The following is a 25,798-nucleotide window of genomic DNA, read 5'->3' as shown; positions in this document are numbered from 1 at the left end:
CTCTCTGCTCTGTGGAGGTTTTATTTAAGAGATGTTCTATGAAAATGTTAGAATGTGGAAGAAAACCATAACTTTCTCCAAATAATTATTATCACCTCCTAAGATTATCTCTTGTAAAACAGCTCTCTGTTTGTAAGGTCAGGGACTGGTATTACTCATTTCCTAAATGAGTTATGGGAGCAGCTGCTCTGGGTGCTGATCTCATCACAAAGGCATGATTGTTTTGCATAATCATCTAATAGAGGTTGAATGGATCCCAATGTGCCATCATCTCAAGAAAGGAAAAGCCAACATGGGAAAACAAAGAGAAGCAAAGTAATGCATATGATCAAGAATTCCTATAGAGTCATATTTTCCTCCTTCCTTCCTTCCTTCCTTCCTTCCTTCCTTCCTTCCTTCCTTCCTTCCTTCCTCCCTTCCTTCCTTCCTCTTTCCTTTCTTTCTTTCTTTCTTTCTTTCTTTCTTTCTTTCTTTCTTTCTTTCTTTCTTTCTTTCTTCCTTCCTTCCTTCCTTCCTTCCTTCCTTCCTTCCTTCCTTCCTTCCTTCCTTCCTTCCTTCCTTCTTTCTTCCTTTCTTTCCTTCCTTCTTTCTTTCTTCCTTTTTTTCTTCCTGTGCCCAACCTGGAGCTTCAACTGAAGGATTAGGCACTGTTCATAAACTTCTCTGCTCAAGACCAGCATTCTACTACTTGAGTCACAGCTCCACTTCTGGCTTTTTGGTGGTTAACTGAAGATGAAAGTTTCACAGACTTTTTCTTCCTGAGCTGGCTTTTAATTGTGATCCTTGGATATCAGTCTCTTGAGTAGCTAGAATTACAGGCTTTTAGACATAAGAGCTTGGCAATTCTTTCAAACTTTTCCTCTCTTTTCTGTTTAGTCACAGAAAGTGAATGAATCATTTAAAAAGTTAGCTTAATCTGTAGTACAATTTATGGAAGGTACTAGGAAGCTCAGCTGGAGTTTCTGCCTCCATCTGACTATGTCTACTGCATTTCCCTTCCCACTCTTCCTGGCCCTCTCTTCACTTGCAGTTTTTGTTTGGTTTGCCTTTATCTACATTTGAAGCTATAAAAGTAAGAAAAAATCATCCTAGGATATTAGATACTAATTTTATTCTGTGGAAGATTTTTATTATTTTCCATTTTAGAACTTTGATGCACTTCTTTAAGACAAAGCATTCGGGGCATGGGAAGACAGTGTAGTTAGATATAAATTTCCTCTCTCTCTCTCTCTTCTCTCTCTCTCTCTCTCTCTCTCTCCATCTCTCTCCATCTCTCTCTGTCTCTCCATCTCTCTCTGTCTCTCCATCTCTCTCTGTCTCTGTCTCTCTGTCTCTGTCTCTCTGTCTGTCTCTGTCTGTCTGTCTTTCTGTCTCTGTCTCTGTCTGTCTGTCTGTCTGTCTCTGTCTCTCTGTCTCTGTCTCTGTCTCTGTCTCTGTCTCTCTCTCTCTCTGTCTCTCTCTCTCTCTCTGTCTCTCTCTCTCTCTCTCTCTCTCTCTCTCTCTCTCTCTCTCTCTCTCTCTCTCTCTCTCTCTCTCTCTCTCTTTCTTTCTCTCCCTATCTCTTGCAAGTCCTTGGGCTAGAACTCAGGGTCTTGGCACTGTCCTTGGGCTTTCTTAAGGCTAGTACTCTACCACTTGAACCACAGCACCACTTCTGGCTTTTTTTCTTTGCATGTGGTATTGAGGAATAGAACCCAGGGCTTCGTGCATTCTAGGCAACCACTCTAACACTAGGTCACTAATTTTTCACCTTTCTTAACTCTTGCTTGAAAGAGAAATAACGATGAATCATCATGCAACCTGGATTCAAAAAATGATATGTAATTTTGTTGAAAAATAAGATGAAGAACAATACCCTGGGTATCTGTACATTTAGTGTCATTTAGTGTCAACTGCTCATTAGACAATTAGAGACAATATTATTTTTCTCAAATAATTGCTCCTGAAAATCAAATGCATTATGCAAATAAAAATACGAACTTCTCACTTGTTATTTTTTTAGTTTTTTGTTTCTTTGTGGCGTTTGATATTGATAATACAAGCTGTTTTTTTTCTTTTATTGTCTGGCTTTGATAGCTTTATGCCACCAGCTTAAGTAAATTGCTCTGCCCAAAACAAAAATTTGCTATTACAATGGGAAAAGTTCCCCAAACCATAATTACCAAATAATGTTTGTGGTAGGGATTAGAAAAAGCATTAAATTAAGTAATGGTATATTTCATAATTTATCAAAGAAACTCAATATCCTCAGAACAGATTGAAGAAAACTTTAACATTTGGGTTTTTTTCTCCTTGACTATCAGGTTTTGAACTCAGAGCTTCATATTTACTTAGCTGGTGATTTATCCCTTGAACCACAACAGAAACCTGGCTTTACTTGGTTATGTTTGAAGAGTTTTTAGTACTTTTCTGCTTGGGTTGGCTCTGTAACACAATTCTCTAACCTCCTGAGCAACCTTGGGTTTTTGCTTCCCCAACCCCCACGAAGCAAATATCTCTGTTTCATCCCATGTGCCTTTTCTTGATATTTGGCCAAACTCAATTGAGTCTGATGACTATGGAATAAGACCTCCAGAACTCTGAGTCAGAATAAAACTTCCTTCCATACAATTTGATTGTGTATATCAATTTATGTGAGAGAAAGCTGCCTCACATATCAATAATGGCCAGATCCTGAGAATGTCTATCAGTAAACTTGGTCTATGATAAAGTTGGTCAAAGTCTGCAAAATAGACACAGTTCCTCTCTCCTATGTTCATACAGACTTGAGAAATGTGGAATAAAGGACTACGTCTCCTTTGTTCATTGAAAGCCTTAGCATTCAAGGGACTACATTTCCGTATCTATCTTAAAATCTTATTTTACTTTAGAAGCTCCCCCAAATCTACTAAACATTTTGAAGATGATTGTCTTTTCCTGTTTTACAATTTCTCTGGCTTGCAGGTGTTACTTGTGCTATACAAGGTCTCCTTTTGGCTCATCTGAAAAATCTCAGATTACAAATTACTTTGTGAAAATTTCCTGGAAACCCCTGGGTTCTTGAAAACAGGAACAGTATCTTACTTAACTTTAATAGTGAATTGGCAACATCTAGCAAATTCTGGAAGCAGCACATGTTTTCTGAGAAATGAATGAGTGGCATTTTTCTTAATGCATTTGGTTGTGATAAAGATAGCAGTGCCTTATACAAACTACTTTTCTCTGTTCAGAGTTCTTCTCTAATTAAGTCTGAAAATTTTAAAACACAGTTGTTTTTCAAGTGATCCAAGTGAAAAACAAGCATATATCCCAACAATTCTTGAGAGCTGGAAAATGCATTCCCTTTTGATTTACCAAGCTTTAAATGAGACAAATGTTAATACATTTTTTGACCAAATCACTCTCTTTGGAGTTGAGGATTGTTTTTAAATCTCACATATATTTCTAAACTGATAGATTTAATTTAAAGAAGTTACCATCAGATGATAGATAGCTGTACTGTTCTTCCTAGAGCTGAATTTACCTGAGAAACATAAGTTGGTAAACATTTTAAGGAACAAGAAAATATACAGCTTTTTTTCACATGGTTTAAGGATAATGCATAGCATAGGTAAGAAGAGGTTTTAGAGATACTGAATAACCCTCACAATACAGTAATTAATACAGTAATTAAAGCAGTGTGTTATGGAACTTTGAACCCAAATAAGTATTTTGAACATTCAGTTTTTAAAGGAAAAATCCAAGAGAAACAAAGTAAATTCCTATTAGGAATTGATACATATATAAGTACTCTTCCTTAGGATATGATCAATGCCAGTTTTATGATTAGTATTTTATTCAAACAAGAAATATTAATAGATCATCCGCTATATGTCAGACATTGTTTTCAGCCTTGGGTATACAAGAATAAGCAAAGGAGACAAAAATTCAGTCCTCCAATGGAATTTTGTGAGGCTTTGATTTTTATAGAAAAGAAGCAGATAATAAACAAATGATCAGGTCCAAGATGTGAAGTTACACTATATTGTAAAACTACTCCCTAGTCAGGCAATTCTTCAAATAACTTCTATTTTGGAGGGCTCTGCTGGGGAACTTAGAAGAAGAGGGATTCCTCTGGGCCCCAGCAACATCCCTATTTTTATACTGTGAGTGGAAGGCTCTGGATTATCTACTTAATTATCTCCTCTCTCATTTGATTTTCCCAGAGATCGACTATTGTTTCTTTTATCCACTGTATGTTCAGTATCTGAAATACATATCCCTTCTTTAAATAACCTTTTTGATTTGTGAGAAGCCGGAGAGTCCTTCCAATTCCTTTTTACCATTTGCCACTATTTTTCTTTTGCCCAATTCTGAAATATTGGTGATTGTCACAGCTTCATTTATTTCTTTTGGGATTCTCTCTCAATGGCCTCATTATTTCCACAGTCTTCTATATGATGGTACCCCTTGTGCATTATTTTTATAGCCTAGATCTGTCTCTGGTTCCTAGGGAACAGGACGTTTCCATCTTGGCTGCCTTACAATCAACAGAACCAGAATGGTCCACAATCCTCTCAGATGTGAAGCAACTTTTCCTCCTTCAATCTTCTCAATGTTTCTAACATTTCTTCTTCCCACATCTCTACTGTAGGGCTGAAATGGGAAGGACTTGCTAGCCTGTGCCATCTGGTGGGTTCTACATTTTTTAATCTCAAATTTTGTGACAAACAGCAAGGGCTCCAAAGGGTTGTGGAGAATGCATACATCCCAGGGGCCCACCATTAGCTGCTAGAATTAGCTGCACAATTACCCAAGTCACACCAAATTGTTACCCAGGGTGACAGGGATCTCAGCAGCAATTTAATGAATCATTTTCAGTTTTTCTGTAACAACCACACATATGCAGACAAGCTTGACCTAACTCTGAGATGGACATATGCTTATTGCAGTAGAATCAGCTGTGTTGCTGATGTATTTTAATAATAGAAATGTGATTAATGACAACAACTGTTCTAAGACCAGTGCTTTGTCAAAATAATCCAGCTATCCCAGCCTGTCAATAGCTTTTTTTTTGTTTATACTCTTTTTTTCTTTTTGTCTAGTCATAGGGCTTTAACTCAGAGCCTGGGCACTGTCCTTGGGTTTTCTCAAGACTAGCACTCTACCACTTGAGCCATAGCATCACTTCTGACTTTTTCTGTATATGTGGTACCAAGGATTCAAACACAGGCTTCCAGCATGCTAGGAAAGTATTTTACCACTAGGCCATGCTCCTGGTCCTGCCAATAGATTTTATAGACAGGTATTTAAACTATTTGTTTATGGTGTCTAGTCTTTTATCCTTGAAATAAAGTAGAACAGCTGTCAGAAAAAATACTTGTGATTAAATTGAAGTAAAACAATTTAAAATTGTTATTTTTGTAATTTAAAGCATCAGCCAATTAAAAATTTGTGAAAAACTAAAGTTTATTTTATACAGGATTTGGCATCTGTTTAGAATATGTAACTGAATTTTCCTTTATTATTGCCTATGATAGCTCATCTCTATAATGATGAGCACTATTTGCTTATTTATTTGTTTGTTTATGTTGGTGGTGGAGCTTGAACTCACAGCCTGGATGTTGTCCCTGAGTTTTTCAGCTCCAGGATAGAGTTCTAGCACTTTGAGCCACAGCTCTACTTCTGGTTTTCTGTTAGTTAATTGGAGATAAGGGTCCCACAGACTTTCCTCCTCAGGGTAACTTTAAATAGTGGTCCTTAGATCTTAACATCCTGGGTAGATAGGATCACTGGTGCCTGGCTCAATTTTGTAATTAGTAAAACAGCTATTAGAACCATTTCAGGAGATACAAAACTGAAGTGATGCTTCTTGTCTTCGTGATACAGTCAATGAGCAATTCTCAAATCTGACCCAATATAAATAAAATAATAAAATAAAATAGCAATAGGATCTGTGCCAACTGTAAGAAAATGTAGCGAGGACTTCTGGGGACATAGAGATCATAAGGTCTCGCTGGAAATTCTGGTGCAAGAATAATTCTAACAGATTTATGCCTGGCTCACAAAATCATAACTCAATAGAAACAATGACAGATATAGTAGAAGTATGTAGTATTAGTGTTAGGGTAATACAAAACCCCAGACCTATGTTGTGCTTGCCATATAACATCTGAAACATAGTATATGAAATTATTGTGTTCTCATATCTACTGAAAATGCTAGATGACAATAAGATTTTATTTAAAGTAAATTCAAAGATATTAGCTACTCTTTTAGTTTAGCAGAGGATCCTTCAGTGTTTTTCTCAAAGTGTGGTGTTAATAGTAGTAATAAAAGTTATCTATTTAACAGCTGTACCGGGTATAACAAGACACCTTGTGTGATTTTTACTTTATGTTTCCCAGTGGCCCAGAACTAGGTGCATATTTATCTCCATTTTAGAAAGGAATAATTGAAGCTTGGCGGGCTTAAGACACTTTCCAAAGATCACACAACAGCAACTGGCAGGCAGATGGAGTCCTGTAAGAACAGTGCCCAGGACGAGTTCAAGGCCTGTGACTGGCAAAAAAATACCTGTATTTGTCTGTTTAGTCATTCAAAACTTGTGACTTCTAATTCCAAATGAGAACATAGAACATAGCTTGATGACTATCCAACTTTTAACATGGGTTTCTTAATGTCATTCATTCATTGTTAAAATAATGCAATAATTTAAGCTGAAAAGGATTTATGAATTGTTTTGAATGTAGATATTTTGCTTTTTTTATATCACTTCTTATTTTCAGGATAATCAAGTCCTGCTAAGTCAAGGGTGCAGGTAGGTCATGATAACTCATAGTTCAGGAAAAGAAAATGAAAGTGATTATTCTTTACTAATGAAATACCAATAGTAAACCAGATTACAAACCATCTTTAAAATAAGTAATTGAGTATTTTTTTTCTGGTAATGATTCAAATGAAAGTAATGCTTAGTATTTTAATATCCTGTTATTACAAACTACCATATATATTCAAGTAAACTATCATTGTTACCATAAACTCAAGAGTATGGATGGTAGAAGATATCATCAAAGATTGTACAGATCAGGAAACTAAAGATTCATGAAATTAAGTAACTCCAATTAATTAACTTCTCCAACTCCTACAACTAGTTACTCTATGGAAGTGTTGGGTTGAAACTCCAACTAAATGTGTGAATTCAAATAACTTCTCCAACTCCTACAACTAGTTACTCTATGGAAGTGTTGGGTTGAAACTCCAACTAAATGTGTGAATTTAATTAACTTCTCCAACTCCTACAACTAGTTACTCTATGGAAGTGTTGGGTTGAAACTGCAAGTAAATGTGTGAATATGAGTTGCTATAGCAACCCACTACATTTGAATAAACTGTTCATGAACCGATTCTCCCACTAAGGAGTAAATACCTTGATCACTAAAACTTGTCATTTTGAAGGACAGACACTTGTACAGATAAAATCTCTGTCAGTTCCCATTTGATCATCCAAGTAGCCCAAATTATAATACACATATACAAAGGAAGAATCAACATTATTTTCTCTTCTGTTTGTATGTTTGTTTGTTTCTGTGAGGCTTAACTAACATCCCAGATTTATAAGCTGGAAGTCAGCTAGCTCTCATTTGAATTGTTACCCACAGAGATGGTTCACTTATCCTCTCAATGGCAGGATGACTCAAAATGGTCTTTACAACTCCTTTATCAACAGTCACTTCAGTCTGCTCCTGGAGCCCATGAGAAAAGTTGAACTCTCTGTTCCCTATAGACTTTTAATTACCCTCCATCTACTCATCCATTTTGCTAGTCAGTTTCCTGTATTTGGGCCTGAATGAGTTTTGGTTGTTTTCAGGACCCATTCACCTTGAAAGACAAAGACTTATCTCACCTCTCCCCCGGCTAAAATCATCCTTTAAATTCTTTTGATACCACATAGATAGAAGAGTAAACTTCAAATGACTAATATGAACATGTCAGTAGACAAAAATCTATAAGTTTTGTCATACTTGTTTAAGCCGAAAACAAGCCATAGAACTAATGTCTCCACAACCCCTGGGCTATTGGTCTCATCTGTTTAACATGAGAAAAAGAAAAAGCAAGATTAAATGTCATGTGATCTTTTTTTTTTTTTTCTCCCAGTCTTGGGGCTTGCTGTCTGGGCCTGGGCACTGTCCCTGAGCTCTTCAGCTTAAGGCTAATGCCCTACCCCTTGAGCACAGCGCCATTTCTGATTTTCTAGTGTTTAATTGGAGTTAAGAGTCTCATGGATTTCAGTGACTGAGCTGAGTTTGAACCAGGATCCTCAGATCTCAACCTTCTGAGTAGCCACTGTGCCCGGCTCATATGATCTTTTGTTCAGCAGCAGCTCTAAGCAAGTGTATTTTCTCTTGAGTGGAAACGCCTTTGGCACTGTCTGAAGACACTTTTCACAGTCTTGCCTAGGGGATGGTATTACAGAGAAGTCCACTTACGTAGAAGGTAAAGTTGCTGCTAAAAGTCCAATAAAGTACAGATAGCTCCCTACAATAAAGGATTACCTAGTCCCATGTAGTATTATTGAGGCAACCTATTCTCAGGTAAGAATTCTGACACCTGATTTCTTTAGTACCCTTTACTATGATCATTGTCAATATTCACTAGCATCTTCATGTTGCCATAAGCAAAAATGTGTACATGGATTTTTCCCCCTTTGACAGTAAAAAAAGTAAGACTTTTTCCCATTTAACTTTTTCCCCTTAAAAAAATTTCCCTTTGCTTCAGGCTGCTTTACCAAAGGATCCTGAATTGTCACAGAGGTTGCCTGAAGATACACTTGACATCTTAAAAGTCTAATTGGCAGGCAAATTAAAGCACGTTAAACTGTGTGCTCTTTAGAGAGGGGTGCTATTCCCACTCTATATTATTAGATCTCAGCGACAGCTGGGGCCAGCACAGCTGGGACTTCCTGCCCTATCGTTTTTTACCAAGTTGCTATAAATTATTCCTTCTTACCAGAAAACTGAGAAGGAAGAGGGTGAAAATATAGCACAAGGGCCAGCCATACTTGTCAAAAAATGCATAGCAGCCCTCTTTACAGGTCCCAACCATGGCTCTCTTGTCAAATTAACTCACTAAGGGAAAGAATAAATCATTTGATGTATACCCTTGATAATCAAGGATTATACCTTTGCCTGATAAATTATGTAGAGTACACTATTGGCTCAAAAATCTTATTTTTAAACAGGTGTTAGGACCAACCAAAGTACAACCACCAGGTTATAAGTCTTTTAGTCCAATCGTAGGCATATCATTTTCTAGCAAAAGCTGGCAAATAGTGTTTTGTGGATATTAGCTATCATGCTGGTAGTCTCAGCCATTGAGTAACAAAAAACCTTCATTGTTTAAAAATTAGTAAAAAAAAAAATAGCCATTCTCTTTGAGATAAGTTAACTCAGGGGGAAAGGAAGACCAGAGAGAGTGCTACAGGTAAGCCTGATCAAGGTGTACTGTACACATATATGGACATAACAAAATGTGTGCTAGTAAAAAATCTCATCAATAAATCATATGTTTCAATCTCAAATTGTAAACATGAAACATGCAGCATCAAGTTATCAGCTTTTCTCAGGGACCTTGGTGAATTTCATGGTCAAGGACAATCCTTTGAACAAAGATTTTGTTTTCCCTCCCTTACATATCCTGTCACTAGCCTCAATGTCCACAATGTCTGTCACGTTTGAATCCTGGGTTTGCACATATCCACGGAACTCTTGCATGTTGGCCTAGTGTAAACTTTACTTCCAAAATGTTCCCAAAACTAAGCACAATTTCCCACCAGGGAGATTCTTTAGAATTATATTTGATATATAATGATTTGACAATCAGAAGAGTAGATTATTTTTCCAGTAGAGGACATGTGTGATACCAGAAGCAAGGAGAAAAGCAAAAAGGGTCAGTGTGATATTGTCCTCAGATTTTGGAAAAGTCACCTTTATCATCTGTCTTTTCTTTGAGTCCCTAAGGCATATATCAATTGCAGGTCAACATTTTAGTACTGTGTTGCAAACTATGTCTTGCATCATTCTTTAATCATGCATCTTGCAGAAATCTCACATTTCCCAAGAAATTTTTCTATAACCAAAGACGGATTCTCAAAATTTGCAATGAAGAACAAACACCATGCCTATTGTTTTGGCTGTAGGTCAACAGCAATCTTAATGTGGTCTAGTTGATTGAGATGGGCTGATTCAACTCAAGATATAGATTCTCATTTCTATCCGTGGAGGTGCTGAAAAGAGCAGACTTAGACTTTAGACTACTTTGAAAAAGTGAAATTACAAATACAAAGGATATAAAGAATGGGTCGCAATTGGAGCAAATCCTGGACAGCTCGAATTTTAATCCAAAAGCCGGGAGCAGCAGTACACACTTATGGTCTCTGTTATGTGGAAAAAATAAGCAAGAAAAACTGTCTGAGGCTGGCCTCAGGTTACAATGTGAGAATCTAACCTGAAAAACACTAAGAAACAAGCAAAACCGTGTGTGAAAGCTGGGGCATGGCATTAATTGTAGACAACCTGTTTGTATGCAAAAGGCCCTAAGTTCATATTTTAGTACCTCACAGAAAATATTTTTTTGTCTGTTGTGGGGCTTGAACTCAATGCCTGGATGCAGTCCCTGAGCCTCGTTATGCTCAAGGCTAGCTTCTCTCTTATTACTTTCAATGTATGTACACACACACACACACACACACACACACACACACACACACACACACACAAACACATATTCAGTTGACTACCATGTTTTTGCTGACTATTGAATCATCATTTTATGCAGAGCCAATATCATAAATACATCTTGATGTCACTGTTTCTGATTCATGAAATTAAGGAAGTCCTCCAGTGCTAAAAGATAGACTAGAGAGTTCTTGTCCACTTTTACTTTTTTCTTATTTGGAGGTAACTTGTCTGTAGATACATAAAATGTTGAAGTGAAAGCACATAGCTGCAGTGTGTGTGTAGGGGGTGGGGTTGTGTGCATGTGTATGTGTATGTGTATGTGTAGATGTATGTGTAGGTATATGTATATGTGTATGTGTATGTGTATGTGTATGTGCATGCAAGGACATGAAATTATTCTTCTCTCACATAAAGCAAGATAAAGACCCCCATGGCAGACTGCTCTGTTTGTGAATGGCAACTGACTTAAATCTATTACCTAACTTTTGACCTGGTTTCCCATAAGTAAGAGATAAGTATAAAACAAGATTTCCAGGCTAGTTACTCAAAGATTCACCCTATTTCTTCTGAATCCTTGAATGGCCTCTCCTAAAAAATTAAATTTAGGCTGAGCTATGAACTCCACCAACTTTCTATATAATCCATTCATTACAAGCTACGTACTATATCATATTTGGGAAAACAAGCAACCCAAATTAATGAACCCCCCCCAAAATGAACTACAAGAATGAAAAGAGCAACATTTATAAATCGTTTGTGACAGCATCATGGGATTATTTATTTTCCTTACTACTTTATTTTTTGGACCAAAGTGAAGAAATATAGGCAAAAGCTTTTTCTGCTTGGCATTCAGACAAGTAGCATTGATAGAATACAGAATATATTTGCTCAGTTTTATACTGGCCAGCTCACACCTACCTTTCCAAAGGGCACCTCTTGCTTTTAGCATTCACTAATGAAATCACACATTGCAATCTTACTGCCACATGCAGCTCTTTTCAGATAGGGTGTCACCTTCTCTGAAACAGCTCTGAAGCTTTTCTTCTTGTAACAGCTGAGGCCACAGGCAAAATTAGTGAAGGGGGAGGATAGAAAAGAATATTTTAGAGTAAAAAAAAAAGATTCACGCTACACTTGTGATTTCTGCAAAAGAAAAATCGTTGTGACAGGTGAATCTTTAGCTATTCTTGCCTAATTACTTTTAGTACTTTAACTTAGCAAAAGGCTATAATATCTGACACACAAAGCAAGCACCAAAAGATCTGTCTTCTAATCAGTGATCACAACTACTAATGTCCATAGGCAAGATGAGTGGTATTTTCTTCTAAAATATTTCAAGGACTGATATTCTGAGAAAATTGTGTTACAAGCATTTTTTGTTGTTTTTCCATTGAAATTATCCTAGAAGAAAACATTTTCTCAACCAAATACAAGATAAAAGCTGAAATCTCATTCTATAGGATGCTTGTTAGTAAGTCATTTGACTATTTGGTTACATGGGACACACACTAATCCTTTAATCATTTGGCAGAGAAAATCTTGCCTGTATCACCTTATTCAACTAAGCACTTCACCTGGTAATCAGAAGATCCGTCCTCCAAAACTATTACCAAGTACATTCACTAACCAATATGATCCTGCAGGGCATTCACTCAAACAAGCTCAAGAAAACAGAACTCTACCTGGAAAATAGAATAACAAAACAATTCTGTAAAATCAAAAAGTTATTTCTTATCATCATATCAGTATTATAGATAGACCATGTCTCATAGAACTTAAACTCTGCCAACCCATCTACTTGTTTGTGCCTTAAATGAGTTGTGAGATTCATTGAAAAAGAATTCACACTCCACAAATGCTACACCCACATACACAAAAATAAACAAATAAACAAACAGTAATTGCTTTTACAGAGAGCTCTTCAGATTTTCCTCTTCCCTAACCTTTCATCTCCACTACCTAGGATCCTTTTTACTTTTCAATCAGTTCCAATGGATTTCTAGTGATAAGGGAGAAACAAGGCCACAGAGAAAGACATTCAAGTTGACTGTCATTATGACTCAACTGAAGTTTACATTTTCAGTGGGCAATCCGAGGGAAGAGCATAATTAACTCTTTGACTTCCTTCACTAAAACTATGGTATAGGTTTTCACAGAGACCCTATCTGCAGTAGTTTCCATTAGAAAAAAAGTAATAAAATATAAGCATCTCAAAAAACCAAACTGTCAGTAGAGGCTTTCAAAATAAAAACAATGAGGGCACCAGCTGCTGACAACTGGAATTCTGGCATGACCTTCATGAATAGGTCATGCTATTCTCATTTGGACATATATAACTTCTCAGAATACCAACGTCAGACAAGATAACTCTGAAATTACAATCAAGAAAGAGGAAATTTTGTTTAAGTTCTGTGCTACCCACAAATAGCCAAACATCTGACTAGAGAATAAGTGACTATGAGTTCTTTATCAAATAGAGCTGAAGTTTCATTCTAGCCTGTATATGTAAGACTTATTGAAATGCTAAATTATAGGATGTCTCTATAATTTCTTTCTGAAGGCATCCAATCTAAAGAAAGCCCCTGGTTCCTTAAACTTCTCCCAAATTGCCTAAACTGGAGCCCAGAAGTCCTTTCTTGCGTACTTGATGTCTTATGGTTCCCTATGAGATGTTCTCTCCTTTGCTTTAACAAGACAATAATCTCATGATGTTAAACAATATATTTAAACCCAGGGATCTTTATTTAAAGGATAATCATAAAAATCTTAGGATCTCTCTTTCTGTCTTTAAATTTAAAATCCCCTCCAGACTGGAAATTTTGCGAGTTAGACCAATGTGAGGTTGAATAAGCTTATGACCCACTTTGGGAGCCTTCAGAAGGATGAAGGTAAGAACTTATCAGAATTCCTCTTTCTCATCGCCCCAGAATGTGACTCAATGTGCCCAGATCTGACTCCCTGACTCAGACACCTCTTCATCACTCATGATAAATCAAGTTATGGTTCAAATCTTGAACAAACCTCTGTCTGAAGAGGTCCCAAAACTATTGTTACCAACTGCCTGATTAAATATCTCTTCTTTCTAGATAGCTACTCTCCTTACCTTTGATTTCTTTACTGCCTCCCAGTGTTTGGTAAATTCTAGCTATATAACTTGATTGCTTCCTCTTAGAAACTGAATTTAGCCATGCACAGTGGCTCACACCTATAATCCTAGCTACTCAGGAGGCTGAGATATGAGGATCCAGATTCAGAGCCAGTTCTGGCATAAAAGGACCTGAGACTCTTATCTCCAATTAACTTCTAGAAAAGGGGAAGTTGGGCTTGGCCCAACAGGTAGGGTGGTAGCCTAGAGCTGAAGAGCTCAGGGACAACGCCCAGGCCCAGGAGTAGGGTGGTAGTCTTGAGCTGAAGAGCTAAGTGACAGTGCCCAGGCTGAGTTCAAGTCCCATGACTCCTCACCCTCCCCCCCAAAAAGAAACTGAATTTAATTGCAGTTATATATTTAAAAAAACTGAGATCCAGAGCTGTTTTCTAAAGTAAGTAAAGTAACTCATGCTAGGCTGTTTAAAAACTATATGCATGCTTTCCCTCTCATTCTCTCTCTTCTCATGTTTATGCTCATGCAGACAGACAGACAAGCACGTGCACGCGCCCGCATACACACACACACACACACACACACACACACACACACACACACACACACACACACACACACACCATGCCCTGAATATATATGACTTCCCAAAAATCTTTGATTAAGATTTCTTCCAGTTTTTGACTCTCTTTTGCATGATAATAAAAAGGTGAGTTTGGTTTATTTTTTGCATACAGAACTTCAACCAAAAGGAAGAGAAAGAGTACGTTTATTAGATGCTTCTTCCAAAAAGTCTTGGGACAAAATGTTAAAATGAGGTGCTGGGAGTTTGGCCTAGTGGTTAAAGTGCTTGCCTAGCATGTATGAAGACCCGGGTTCGATTCCTCAGTACCACATACATAGAAAAAAAAAAGCCGGAAGTGGTGCTGAGGCTCAAGTGGTAGAGCTCTAGCCTTGAGAAAGTCCAAGGACAGTGCTCAGGCCCTGAGCTCAAGCCCAGGACTGGCAAAAAAAATGTTAAAATGAACGTTACAAAGGGTATTCTTCCTTCTGCCATACCCTAGTGAGACCCAGGCTGTGTTCCTTCTTCTGTCATATTGTCTCTTGGCCATAAGTTTTTGCATAATCATTACCATCATCACATCCTTCTCTTCCTTCTTCATACTGTTTGACATGTGGGATGCAAATGCTAACCAATTTCAGTGCCAGACACTGAATCTGGAAATTATTCAGTCTTTTTGCATGGAGTTCAACTTTGGGGAACAAGAATCCCTCCACAGGAGTCTTCTGGCTGTGTTCATCATCCTATTAGTCCCAAGATCAAAGTAAATGACAGAAGAAGGAAGATGCTAACAACAGCAGAGGGAGACGTTTCAAGGAAATCACCCATAGGAAGCTTTGCCTGATTGATAAAACAGCAAATATGAACTTAATTCTGATGAGGTCTGTAGATAGAGAAGTCACAGCTTTGATTTAAGAATTAACTAAGGAGGAGGAGGGGCATGGAAAATCTTGTGGCTCGCTCTTTCTAGGATGACTAAAACCAGGTTGTGATGCAGTTTATCTGTACACATGAGCTATGTTACTTAAGTTGATATTCTCTGAGGTCTGTTAAAAATGAACAACTATGAGTCATAGATAATTGAATCATAATCTATGAGATGGCATCCAGGAATTTGCATTTCAAGAAATCTTCAAGCTGGGCACTGGTGGCTCATACCTATAATCCTAGCTACTCAGGAGGCTGAGATCTGAGGATTATAGTTCAAAGCCAGCCAGGGCACAAAAGTCCATGAGACTCTTATGTCCAATTAATCATCAGAAAACCAGAACTGGTGCTGTAGCTCAAGTGGTAGAGAGCTAGCCTTGAGCTGAAGAGCTCAGGGACAGCACCCAGGCTGAGAGTTCAAGCCCTATGACTGACAGAAAGAAAGAAAGAAAGAAAGAAAGAAAGAAAGAAAGAAAGAAAGAAAGAAAGAAAGAAAGAGAAAGAAAGAAATCTTCAGTGACGCTCATTCCAATGGTCAAGGTCTGTTGTCAGAAGAAGCTCTGCTTTCTGGGACTTTCTTTCCATTCATAAGTCAGTTTCCTTTTCTAGTTTTTCAGAAAACCTAGGTTCTAAACTGATCCCAGCATTGACCCTCTACATCAAGTAAGCAAAGTATCATTTTTGACCTTTAATTTCTTCTAAATTGCAAATTGGGACTTAAAACTATATATAAGCTGTGTGCCAGTGGCTCACACCTGTAATCCTAACTACTCAGGAGGCTGAGATCTGAGGATAATGGTTCAACACCAGCACAGGCAAGAAAGTCCCTAAGACTCTTATCTCCAATTAACCACCAGAGAGCCAGAAGTGGTGCTGTGGCTCAAGTGGTACAGATCTAGCCTTGAAGTAAAGAGCTCAGGGACAGCACCCAGGCCTAGAGTTCAAGCCTCATGACAGACAAAAAAAGAAGGATCATATCTATTCATTATTACATTTATATGAGATGACTATTAAAAACAGTGGTTATTCTTGCTCTCTATAATATGCATGACACTTTTTCATTATGCATATATACCCTGAGAAGATAATCTTCCTCTTCTACTGCAGAGAAAAACACTTTATTAGCTACTCTATTAGTTTGCTGAAATGTCTGGGGGTATGGCATGAGGTAGGAGAAAAGAAACAAAGGACAGTGCAGCATCATATCATTTGCTGACTTGGCATCATTATGAGCCTTGGCCTCTTGGAAAAGCCATTCCTTGGCTCTTCAAACAAGATGCCTGGAACCACAGCTGAATAATTTACAGGCAGTGAAGGGTGGATGGAATATCAGGAAAAGCATATACAGAACAATACACGTAAGATATAAACTAAGGAAGATAGACACTTTACAAAATCCATAAGCTAGTCTTTAGGCTACCATGTTGAACCTGACCAAAAGGACATCAGTAGTCTAGCACCCTGTGTTACATCAAACACAGTGAAACTAGAGGCTGGCTTACCCTCCCATGCTGATCTCTGAATGATGCTCTTTCAGCCTCCTTGGCCAATCCCCAACATTATTTCTCCTTGAGATATAGAAGGAAAAGAAAAAACTGTTTGGAAGCCAGGAAACCTGGATTTTAATCCTAGCTCTTCTACCAGTTGATACTGTGACCTTGAGCAATACTTAGTATTCATCAGAATGATCAATGTTTTTTTTCTAAGTGAAAAATATCAAATTGGCAAAAGGCACAAGGCAAGGAGAAGTGGGTCCAGTCACCTCTAACTTCCTTTTGTATCCTACTATTCTATAGTAATGCTTCCCTAGGGAGAAGGGGAGCATGTCAGAATACCTGGACTTACTTTCTTTAAGCAAAGCTTTACACTTCAGACCGTTTCCCCCCATAGTTTTCCTTACTTCTTCTTCAGCATAATTTAACCTTCCTAACCCTTTAATCAAAATCTGCCTTAGAAAATGCACAGGGAGGGTATTGCATCCATTCAACTTTAAGTGATATCATTTTGCATAATTTTCACAAGTAATCAAGAGAATTAAAGTCAAACAGACTCATATAACAATAATCACTTGTTAACTCTGGGAGTATTTAATATGAGTCCTGGGTATCTCAGATTTCATGGTCCACTTCTAATAAATATGATAATACCTACTTTGTGATACACTGTTTTATAGAGTGGGTTAAATATATACAATTCACATAATATATTCATCATAGCACCTGACACATTATGGAGGTCTTAATATCTCGTGTCTTTCCCTCCCTTTTCCCAGATGAATAATGGGGTTCCATATGAACAGTCTAATCTTGAATATTCTAACGTCCACTCAAAGCAAGGATTATGATCCTAAAATAAAGGAGGCAGGACTTTACACAGTCCAGCTCTAAGGAGTCTGATTCTCATACCAAGAATGATGTCCCAGCATTCAAAGAAAGGCTCTGTCAGTAGAGACGAAGTCATAGTGTGTCAGCCAGTTTTCCTTCTCTATCTTCCCATCCAGTTATTTCCCATTTTGGACTGGTGGCTCTGTCATCAGCTTCTCCGTATATATCTGACTTATAAAATTGGATCCGTTTTGTGGCTGGGAGTTAGGCCTAGTGGTAAAGTGCTTACCTAGCATGCAGGAAGACCCAGGTTCGATTCCTTGGTACCACATACATAGAAAAAAAGGCAGAAGTGGTGCTGAGGCTCAAATGGTAGAGTTCTGGCCTTGAAAAAGTCTGGACCTGAGTTCAAGCCCCAGGATTGGCAAAAAAACGGATCAGTTTCATTTATTGAAGTCTAGGTCTGATAATTCCTCTTTGATATTTTAGTTAATTCTAGTTTCATAATCTGCCTTTTCACTTTTCCTATGCCCATCTCCCATGTTTATTTTTTGAATATGACTCTGTGGTGACACACACTAACTTCTCTTGTCCTCAAGATTCCCTACCTCTATGTTCTTCCTGTTATTTATTCAACCTAGAAGGGTACCTGAGCCCATTTTCACCTATCACAAAGCCAATCACAATCTTTGCAGGCATCTCAATTCTATTAATCACCATAGGCTTTGATCTTTAATTCTCTCATTTTTCTCTCATTTCTATTTAGGTCATTTATGATCTTGTCTTTTCAAAAAGCTTACCAGTGTTAATACAGCTCACAGCACTTTATTCAGAGCCTTGCTCATGGGAGCTCTTCAATACATATTACACAATTCTACTGAGTCCCCTTGAATAAAAGGAAGAATTTGGTGTAGATAATGCCTTTCAATGAAGTGCAAACAAAGTTACAGTGACCTCTTTGAAGCCTTATAAATAGAGAGGGAACATGATGTGACAGCTTTAAGATTCTATGTCTGAGGTTACTCATGATATATATAATGTTTAAACCAGCATATTATTTAAGTAGGAATTAAAAAGCAAATAGAAGAACCTTTATTGAGGTCTGGAATCTACCTTTACTTTAACGATGCTATCTAGGTAAGTTGACCAACAATTCTAAGAATATTCTTAGAAAGGTGATAAACAGTTTCATAAGTCAGGTAATGAGTATAAAAGGAACAATGTCATCCTTCCTTCATTCTCTCCCATGTTTTTCCTCCTGTCCCCACCCACAAATTGTACAGTTCATTATCAACAAAGCTTCTACTTAGTACCACAGCTACTATTTGTTCACCCTATGTCTCTCCACTTTTGTGTCCCCCCTTACCTTCCCACAGACAGATAAATGAATAAATAAGAAAAAAGGATCAAGAAAAAAATCCCTTGCTTCCATTTTCTGAAATTCATTTTGATAAATATTATTTGATATGATCAGAGGCACAGAGGCATTGCACCTATCTGTTCCTCTCCCAGGAATATCCTCTTTTGGTCTCAATATGTGTGAATGCCTAGAGTCCTATATAATTTATCATGTTCCATGTAGCTTAGATCTAGCTTTCTCATATGAGAGAAAACATGCACCGTTTGTATGTCTTAGCTTGGCTTATATTACAACATGATTTGTTCCAGGTCCATCCATTTCCCTGCAAGTAACCTAATACTGTATTATTCTATTTACTGGCTATATTAAATTCTGTTGTGTTTTAGGGTCCCAGTTTTTGTATCAACACTTCTGCTCCTTTACCTTTTAAGATGGGATGATAGTATTAACTATCATTGGAAGATTGTGTGGATATTAAATAAAAGAATCATAAAGAAGTTGGTATAACATCTGATGGGGTATTTTAATAGCTGTATTAAAAAAAAATACTATGTAAGAAAATAAGCCTAAAACAATGCCATTATCCTTAGAAGACTGTTAACCTATAGAATTATTAACTTAAATCACTAACATACATTGCTTCCTAAAAAATCTTATAGGTGACATGACTACATTGTTTCAACTGGAAAAGGGGCTATAAATTAATAAACTATCTACAACTTAGTAAAGGACTTGACTCACGTTGCATACCTTCTTTTTTCAGGATGTGTGAATTTTGTGGGGGTGAGGTGTAAAAGCTGGTGTTTGAAAAATATAGTAAAAATAGGTCTTTGAGAACTAAAAAATCTGCTCCTTTTGCCATTGCTAAAATGAAGAAAACACATCTGCAGTATTTGGAACCCAGGGCCAGATTGAAAGCTACAGTACCTAAATCCAGCCTGAATTTAGTTTCACTGAAAGCCACCTACAACTTCCAACACTACTTTCTAAATGAATATACTCAGAATTTTTGTTAGTCCAAATATTAGAAATGAGTTTTTAAAGTCCTAGAGAAAGATGCTAGTCAAAAGGCAGGATCTAGTTCAAGCTCTTAGTTTTAGTGATGAAAATACTTCAGATCCAGATATTTCTTACAAGTGCCTGTTGTCTTTCTTCACTGACATGGAATAGCTCTTTGCACCTTTCAATGCCAACATATGTTTTTTGAATGAATGTTTCTAGTAGAAAGTCAAGAAGAGGGACCAGGAGCGTAGCCTTGGGATAGATTGCTCACCTCACATGCACAAAGCCCTGTGTCCAATTCCTCTGTACCACATGCACAGAAAAAAACTGGAAGTAGCATTGTGAATCAAGTGGCAGAGTGTTAGCCTTGAGCAAAAAGTGTCCAAGGACAGTGCCCAAACCCTGACTTCAAGCCCCAGGACTGGGAAAAAAAGTCAAGAACACAATGCCACCTCCAGATGAATCTTTTCTTTTCTTTTTTTATTGTTGGGATAATGTATAGAGGGGTTATAGTTACATTCATCAGGCAGTAGGTGCATTACTTCTCACATATTGGTACCCCTTCTCATGTTTTTGTTCCCGTTTTCCTCCCCTCCCCTCTCTCAATCATCTTGCTTTCTCCCCTTCCCTTTCCTATTTCAAAAATTCAAATAAATGTATATACAATATACCAGGTGTCAAAGTCAGATACAGAAGAAAAAAAAAACAACAAATACCAGGGAGTAATCAATCCTCCCTTTCTTTTCTTTGTCCTTGCAAAGGCAGGCCCCAGGACCCAGCCAGAAGACTGAAACAAAATCATTGAGCACACACTAATACCACTGCCTGGCTTTAAGAATGACAAAAGGGGGTCTTTCCAAAACTTAGGTTTTCATTTTTCAGTGTAATAAAACATACCACCAAATGCACTATTTCACTAGTTTTAAATGTACAGTTTCCTGGCCTTAAGAATATTTGTATTGTTGTGCAGCTGTCACATTAGCCATCCTCAGGACTTTCTCATTCCAAACTGGGAGGTGTCACCCATGAAAATAATAAGCTTTTGGCCATTTCAGTCCATGGGCCCCTTGAAACTGCCAACTTTTTGACTTGATTTGCTTTTGTAATCTTTACCTTAAAAAAGTACTTCTATGTTAAAGTTAAGGGGAGGGAGTAGTGAATGACAGATAAAATTAGAGAGAAGTATTTGATTTCCATGTATCAGCTTCACTGAAGAATACTTATAGTACAAGTATAATGGCAAGACTCAGAGATATGTGCAAATCATTGGTAAGTAATTTACATAATCCTAGGGAATAAAAGTTGATTTTAATTTCTTCTCTCAAAATTCTCTTCTAGCCCTACTCTTCCAAGATACAACTCTACTATTTTAGATATGTGAGCCCTCGGGCAAGTGAGAAGTTTTGAATTAGAACAGCTGGTTAAGGACAGTCCTTCAAAGTTAATTCCATGGGTTGTTAATAAGTGTGATGTATATATTGGAAAACACTATTGATTAAATGGGATTCTTCACTAAAATTCTTACTGGTACCTTTTGTAGGCTAATATGCATTGTGATACTTAAAATATATATGTGTGTGTGTGTGTGTGTGTGTGTGTGTGTGTGTGTGTGTGTGTGTGTGTGTTAAAGCCAGGCACTGGTGGCTCATGCCTGTAATCTTAGCTATTCAGGAGGCTAATATCTGAGGATCGTGGTTCAAAGCCAGCGCAGGCATAAAAGTCCCTGAGATTCTTATCTCCAATTAACCACCAGGAAATCAGAAGTGGGGCTGTGACTCAAGTGATAAAGTGCTAGCCTTGAGCTAAAAGACTCAGGGCAGCACCCAGGCCCATCAAATGCCAGAAAATGAAAAAGGAAAAGAAAACAGAGGGAATGAGGAAAGACAGGGAAATAAAGGGATTAATCTGACTAAAATATATGAATAAATGAACAACCATGACAAAACACTTTGTAAAATTCATATGCACTAAATTGATGAATGACAGAAATATAAACCAGGTATTGCTGAGGAAGAGTGGGTATCAGAGAGAGGGGGTAGTGACGGCAGAACATGATTGAAAATGTTTACCTTTGTGATTGTTGTTCTTAATGTACTATGTGAAGTTATTTCTTTTGTCTTTTTCCCCCCTTATGGTTAATCTCATGTGGTTACTGTATATGACTTTGTTACCTGGTATATTATATATCTGTTTATTTGTTTATTTGAAATAGGGAAGGAAAGAGGGGAAAACAAGATGATTGGGAGGAGGTGGGGGGAAGGAAAGGGGTATCAAGTTTCAAGAATGCACCTACTACCTGACATATGTAACTGTACCCTTTCTATACATTATCCCAACAATAAAAAAGAAAGGTATTTATTACCTTACTTAAGTAACTGTAACCCCACTGTCCATCACCTTTTTTTATAAATTTAAAATAAATAAAATAATCATTAAATGAGTATGATCAAAGTACTTCATATCACACACATATGAAAATAGAACTCAAAAGAATAAATTGCACACATCATTGTGCCTACATAAGGCTCATGGGAAATAGCTGTAGAGAGCTTTGGTCATGACTTTATTTACACCTTGAAGGTAATCAGTCAATCAGTTGTTACCCTACATGGATGACTGGGCTTGATCAGTGAAGAGCAGTCCTCCTAGTAAAGCAGTCTATATGATGTCTGGGACAGGCAACGTGGCCTGGGAACAGAGTCTGGGAATGTTCTAAACACTGTTGAATGGGACTTAGGCAAAATATCCTGTTGATCTGAGACTTATTATTATGTTTCGATCCATATGATAGCACCTACATCCTGTGATTATGCTGTGTATTAAATGGCAGGAGGTGTGTAAAAACAGACTGGGCATTATAGAGGAAAAACCTACACAGAGATGAAAAAGAGCTTTGTAGAAGACAACTAGATATTGACTTAAAATATGTGATATTGTGGGGTGATCTGTGTCCTATGAAATGCGTACCTATCACACCTTTGTGGGAACTTACTTAGGAACAATGTCTGTATAGAAATAATGAGGTTAAGATGTAGCCTTCTGTTCTTACAGAAAAAGAATCACATATGAACACCATATGAAGAAGATAAGGGAGATACACCAACAAGCCAAGGATTCTCAGGGCAATCACCAGGACCTAAGAGAGAGAGACATAGAGTGGTTTCTTGCTAAGGTTTTCAGAGGGAGATCATTACTGCCAAGCTCTTGGTCACCCTCTCTGTGAGGTAGCACACTTCTATTGGTTAAAGGCACTCAGTTTGTTTGTAGTGCCATATTAGGCGGCCCTAGGAAATAAACATAAACAGATTTTTAAAATTTAGCTCTATCACTTACTAGTTTTGTGGATTTGAGCTATGTGGCTGAAGCTTCCTCCCCCGGTTTAGGCATTCTTACCTCTCTGTGATCGTTTCTCTGAGGCCACTGGCTACGCCTTTGACCACCGTACTAGCTTTGGGGGTCAACACCACCTGAGATATAAAAAACGAGCCCTTCTTTCTTCTTTCAGTGATGGATGCTTGAAGAAACTGGATCAATTTTTCGGGGTCTGTGGTGTTCGCCCAGGGCGCTGGCATCATCTGACCCGGCCAGAGAAAGGGCACTTCCAGAGCCACTGGACTGTGGTAGAAGACCAGCACTTGATAGTCTTTCTCCCACAGGTACTTTAAGCTAACTTCCTGGGCAAAGATCGCTGGACACATTTTGTTTCCATAGATGTCTTTCAGCATTTGAACCAGTTTTTCATGGTGGTATTTCTGCATCCCATAAAAATGGTTGAAGTCCAAGAATACTACTTCTTTACGGTGATCTGTGAGGAATGCGTTGATCTCCTCAAGACCTTCATTGACTTTGGCACTGAACAAGCCATGAGCAAAATAAAGTTCATTGTCAGGGTCTCTGGGCTTGGTGGAAATTCGAAGATCAAAATAGCGGATTCCGGCTCCTAGCTGGCCAGTGAAGTTCATTGTTTGAGTGGCTAACCATTTCCGCATCAGTTTCTTGGCTACAGTGCCAAACACAGAGACAAAATTCTGGACAGTTTCTGGCTGCTCAGGACCTACTGGTGAGGCTTCATCAATGTAGAAGCTGAAGGAATCATGAGACCCTAGAAGAATAGAAAGGTATAAAGTGATTAATCTCCAGTCCTTCAACCGTTCCAATTCCTTTCCAACTTGCAAGGGGACGGTTACACACTGCCCCCTTAAACAAGTCAAAGGAAATACTAAGCAATCAATAGTTCAATAGTTAGACCTCATCTCTTACAACTTACAGTAGGACACAGATCATGGATCATAACACAATAAGAAATATCCCTTCCTATCAATATTTTCATCAGCTGCTTTTGAGAGCTAAGGCCTTAATGCACTTATTAGGATTGGCTCTCCACACAGGTCATTCATAAAGCAGGAATTATGGAGACTCATCAGCTCTCCCATTGTTTGTCTATCATGTTACCCTTCATTTTTGAGTTAATATCATGCTTATAGGGACTGTGATGATGAATGAAGAAGCCCTTTCCACAGGCAGAAAATCAGCGCATGAATTGTTTTCTGACACATTTGTGGAAAGCACAGGAGTTCAGGGGGATAGAGGAAGAAGAAAGAAAAAGAATAGCGCAATTCTAATAAATTTAACTTTATCCCTCAACTTAGACGAGAATAAGTACATCCTACATAGTAAATTAATTTTTCCTTCAAGTCAACACAACTGACAGCACCTAAAATTTAAGACTCTTCTTTTTCTAGATACTCTCTGTCAGTGAAAAGTTCTTAGGAGTTGACGTCCAGATTTAGAATTATTTTATTTATTTATTTATTTATTTTGCCAGTCCTTGGCTTGAGCTCAGGGCCTGAGCACTGTCCCTGGACTTTCTCAAGGCCAGAACTCTACCACTTGAGCCTCAGCACCACTTCTGGTTTTTTTCTCTGTATATGGTACCGAGGAATTGAACCCGGGTCTTCATGCCTGCTAGGCAAGCACTCTACTACTGGGCCAAACTCCCAGCTCCTAGAATTATTTATTTAAAAGTATGCAGACTACTTATGCTTGGCAGTTACAAGTATCAGAATTCTGAAAATATAGGGATATGCACATGGCTTGCCATTAAGTGCGGAGTCCCATGAGGCAGACGTGCTGGTGCTTACCTATAATCCAAGTTACTTAGGATGGAGAAGGTAGCCCACAATGTGATTTCAGCACAGGCAAAGAGCTATTGAGACCCCATTTTAACAAATCAACCAGTTGTGGTGGCATATGTACATAATCCTACTTATATGTAAGGTAGAAAAAGGAGAATTTTGCTAGCAGGCCAGAGAAGGCAAAAGAAAAAGAACTTATCTGAAGACACAAATTAAAACAGAAGGATTCAGAGTACAGCTTTAGCGCTGAAGTGCTTGAGAGTCCTTGAGTTTAATCCTCAGTACAGAAATAACCTTTAGCTGGTCTGGACCTGTCCTATATAACCCAGGCTTCCCTCAAAAGTCATAATTTTCATATGTCAGTCTGTGGGGATTCTACAACATATAACTTCTCATTTGTTTGGACGTTTCAAACAATGAAATGTACCTTAATGACAATTTAAATTTAAACTAAAATGCTGTAATCTGTTCTCTTTAGAATGAGAAGAAAATGTCAGTGCTTTGTAAATGAGCAAAACTGGTGGGTTGAATTGGACATGGATTTAAAATTTTTAAATTATTATATATTGATTTATTAGTTGCTAATTGTCTTACTGCTAATCCAGATGGATACACTAAAGAATTGTGTTGGAGATCAGTATACATGGAGAAGTGTATCTAAAGTATGAAATAGTGAATGAGTTTAAGACAA

General features: G+C 37.8%; 1 protein-coding gene across 1 annotated transcript in view; it reads right to left on the bottom strand.

Annotated features, from left to right (window-relative positions):
* The window catches only part of Plcxd3 (phosphatidylinositol specific phospholipase C X domain containing 3), a 130,344-nt gene that overhangs the window by 32,735 nt on the left and 71,811 nt on the right, over window positions 1-25,798 (bottom strand). Inside the window, exon 2 of the mRNA XM_090331998.1 lies at window positions 23,366-24,074. Within this exon, the coding sequence (XP_090188124.1) occupies window positions 23,366-24,074 (709 nt within the window). The remainder of the gene's footprint in view (window positions 1-23,365; window positions 24,075-25,798) is intronic.

This window comes from Megascapheus bottae, chromosome 4, assembly GCF_031878675.1.
Source record: "Megascapheus bottae isolate mThoBot1 chromosome 4, mThoBot2.hap1, whole genome shotgun sequence".
Taxonomy (NCBI): Eukaryota; Metazoa; Chordata; class Mammalia; order Rodentia; family Geomyidae; genus Megascapheus; species Megascapheus bottae.
The sequence above is the reverse complement of the archived record's forward strand: the minus strand, read 5'-3'. Positions and strand labels throughout refer to the sequence as shown.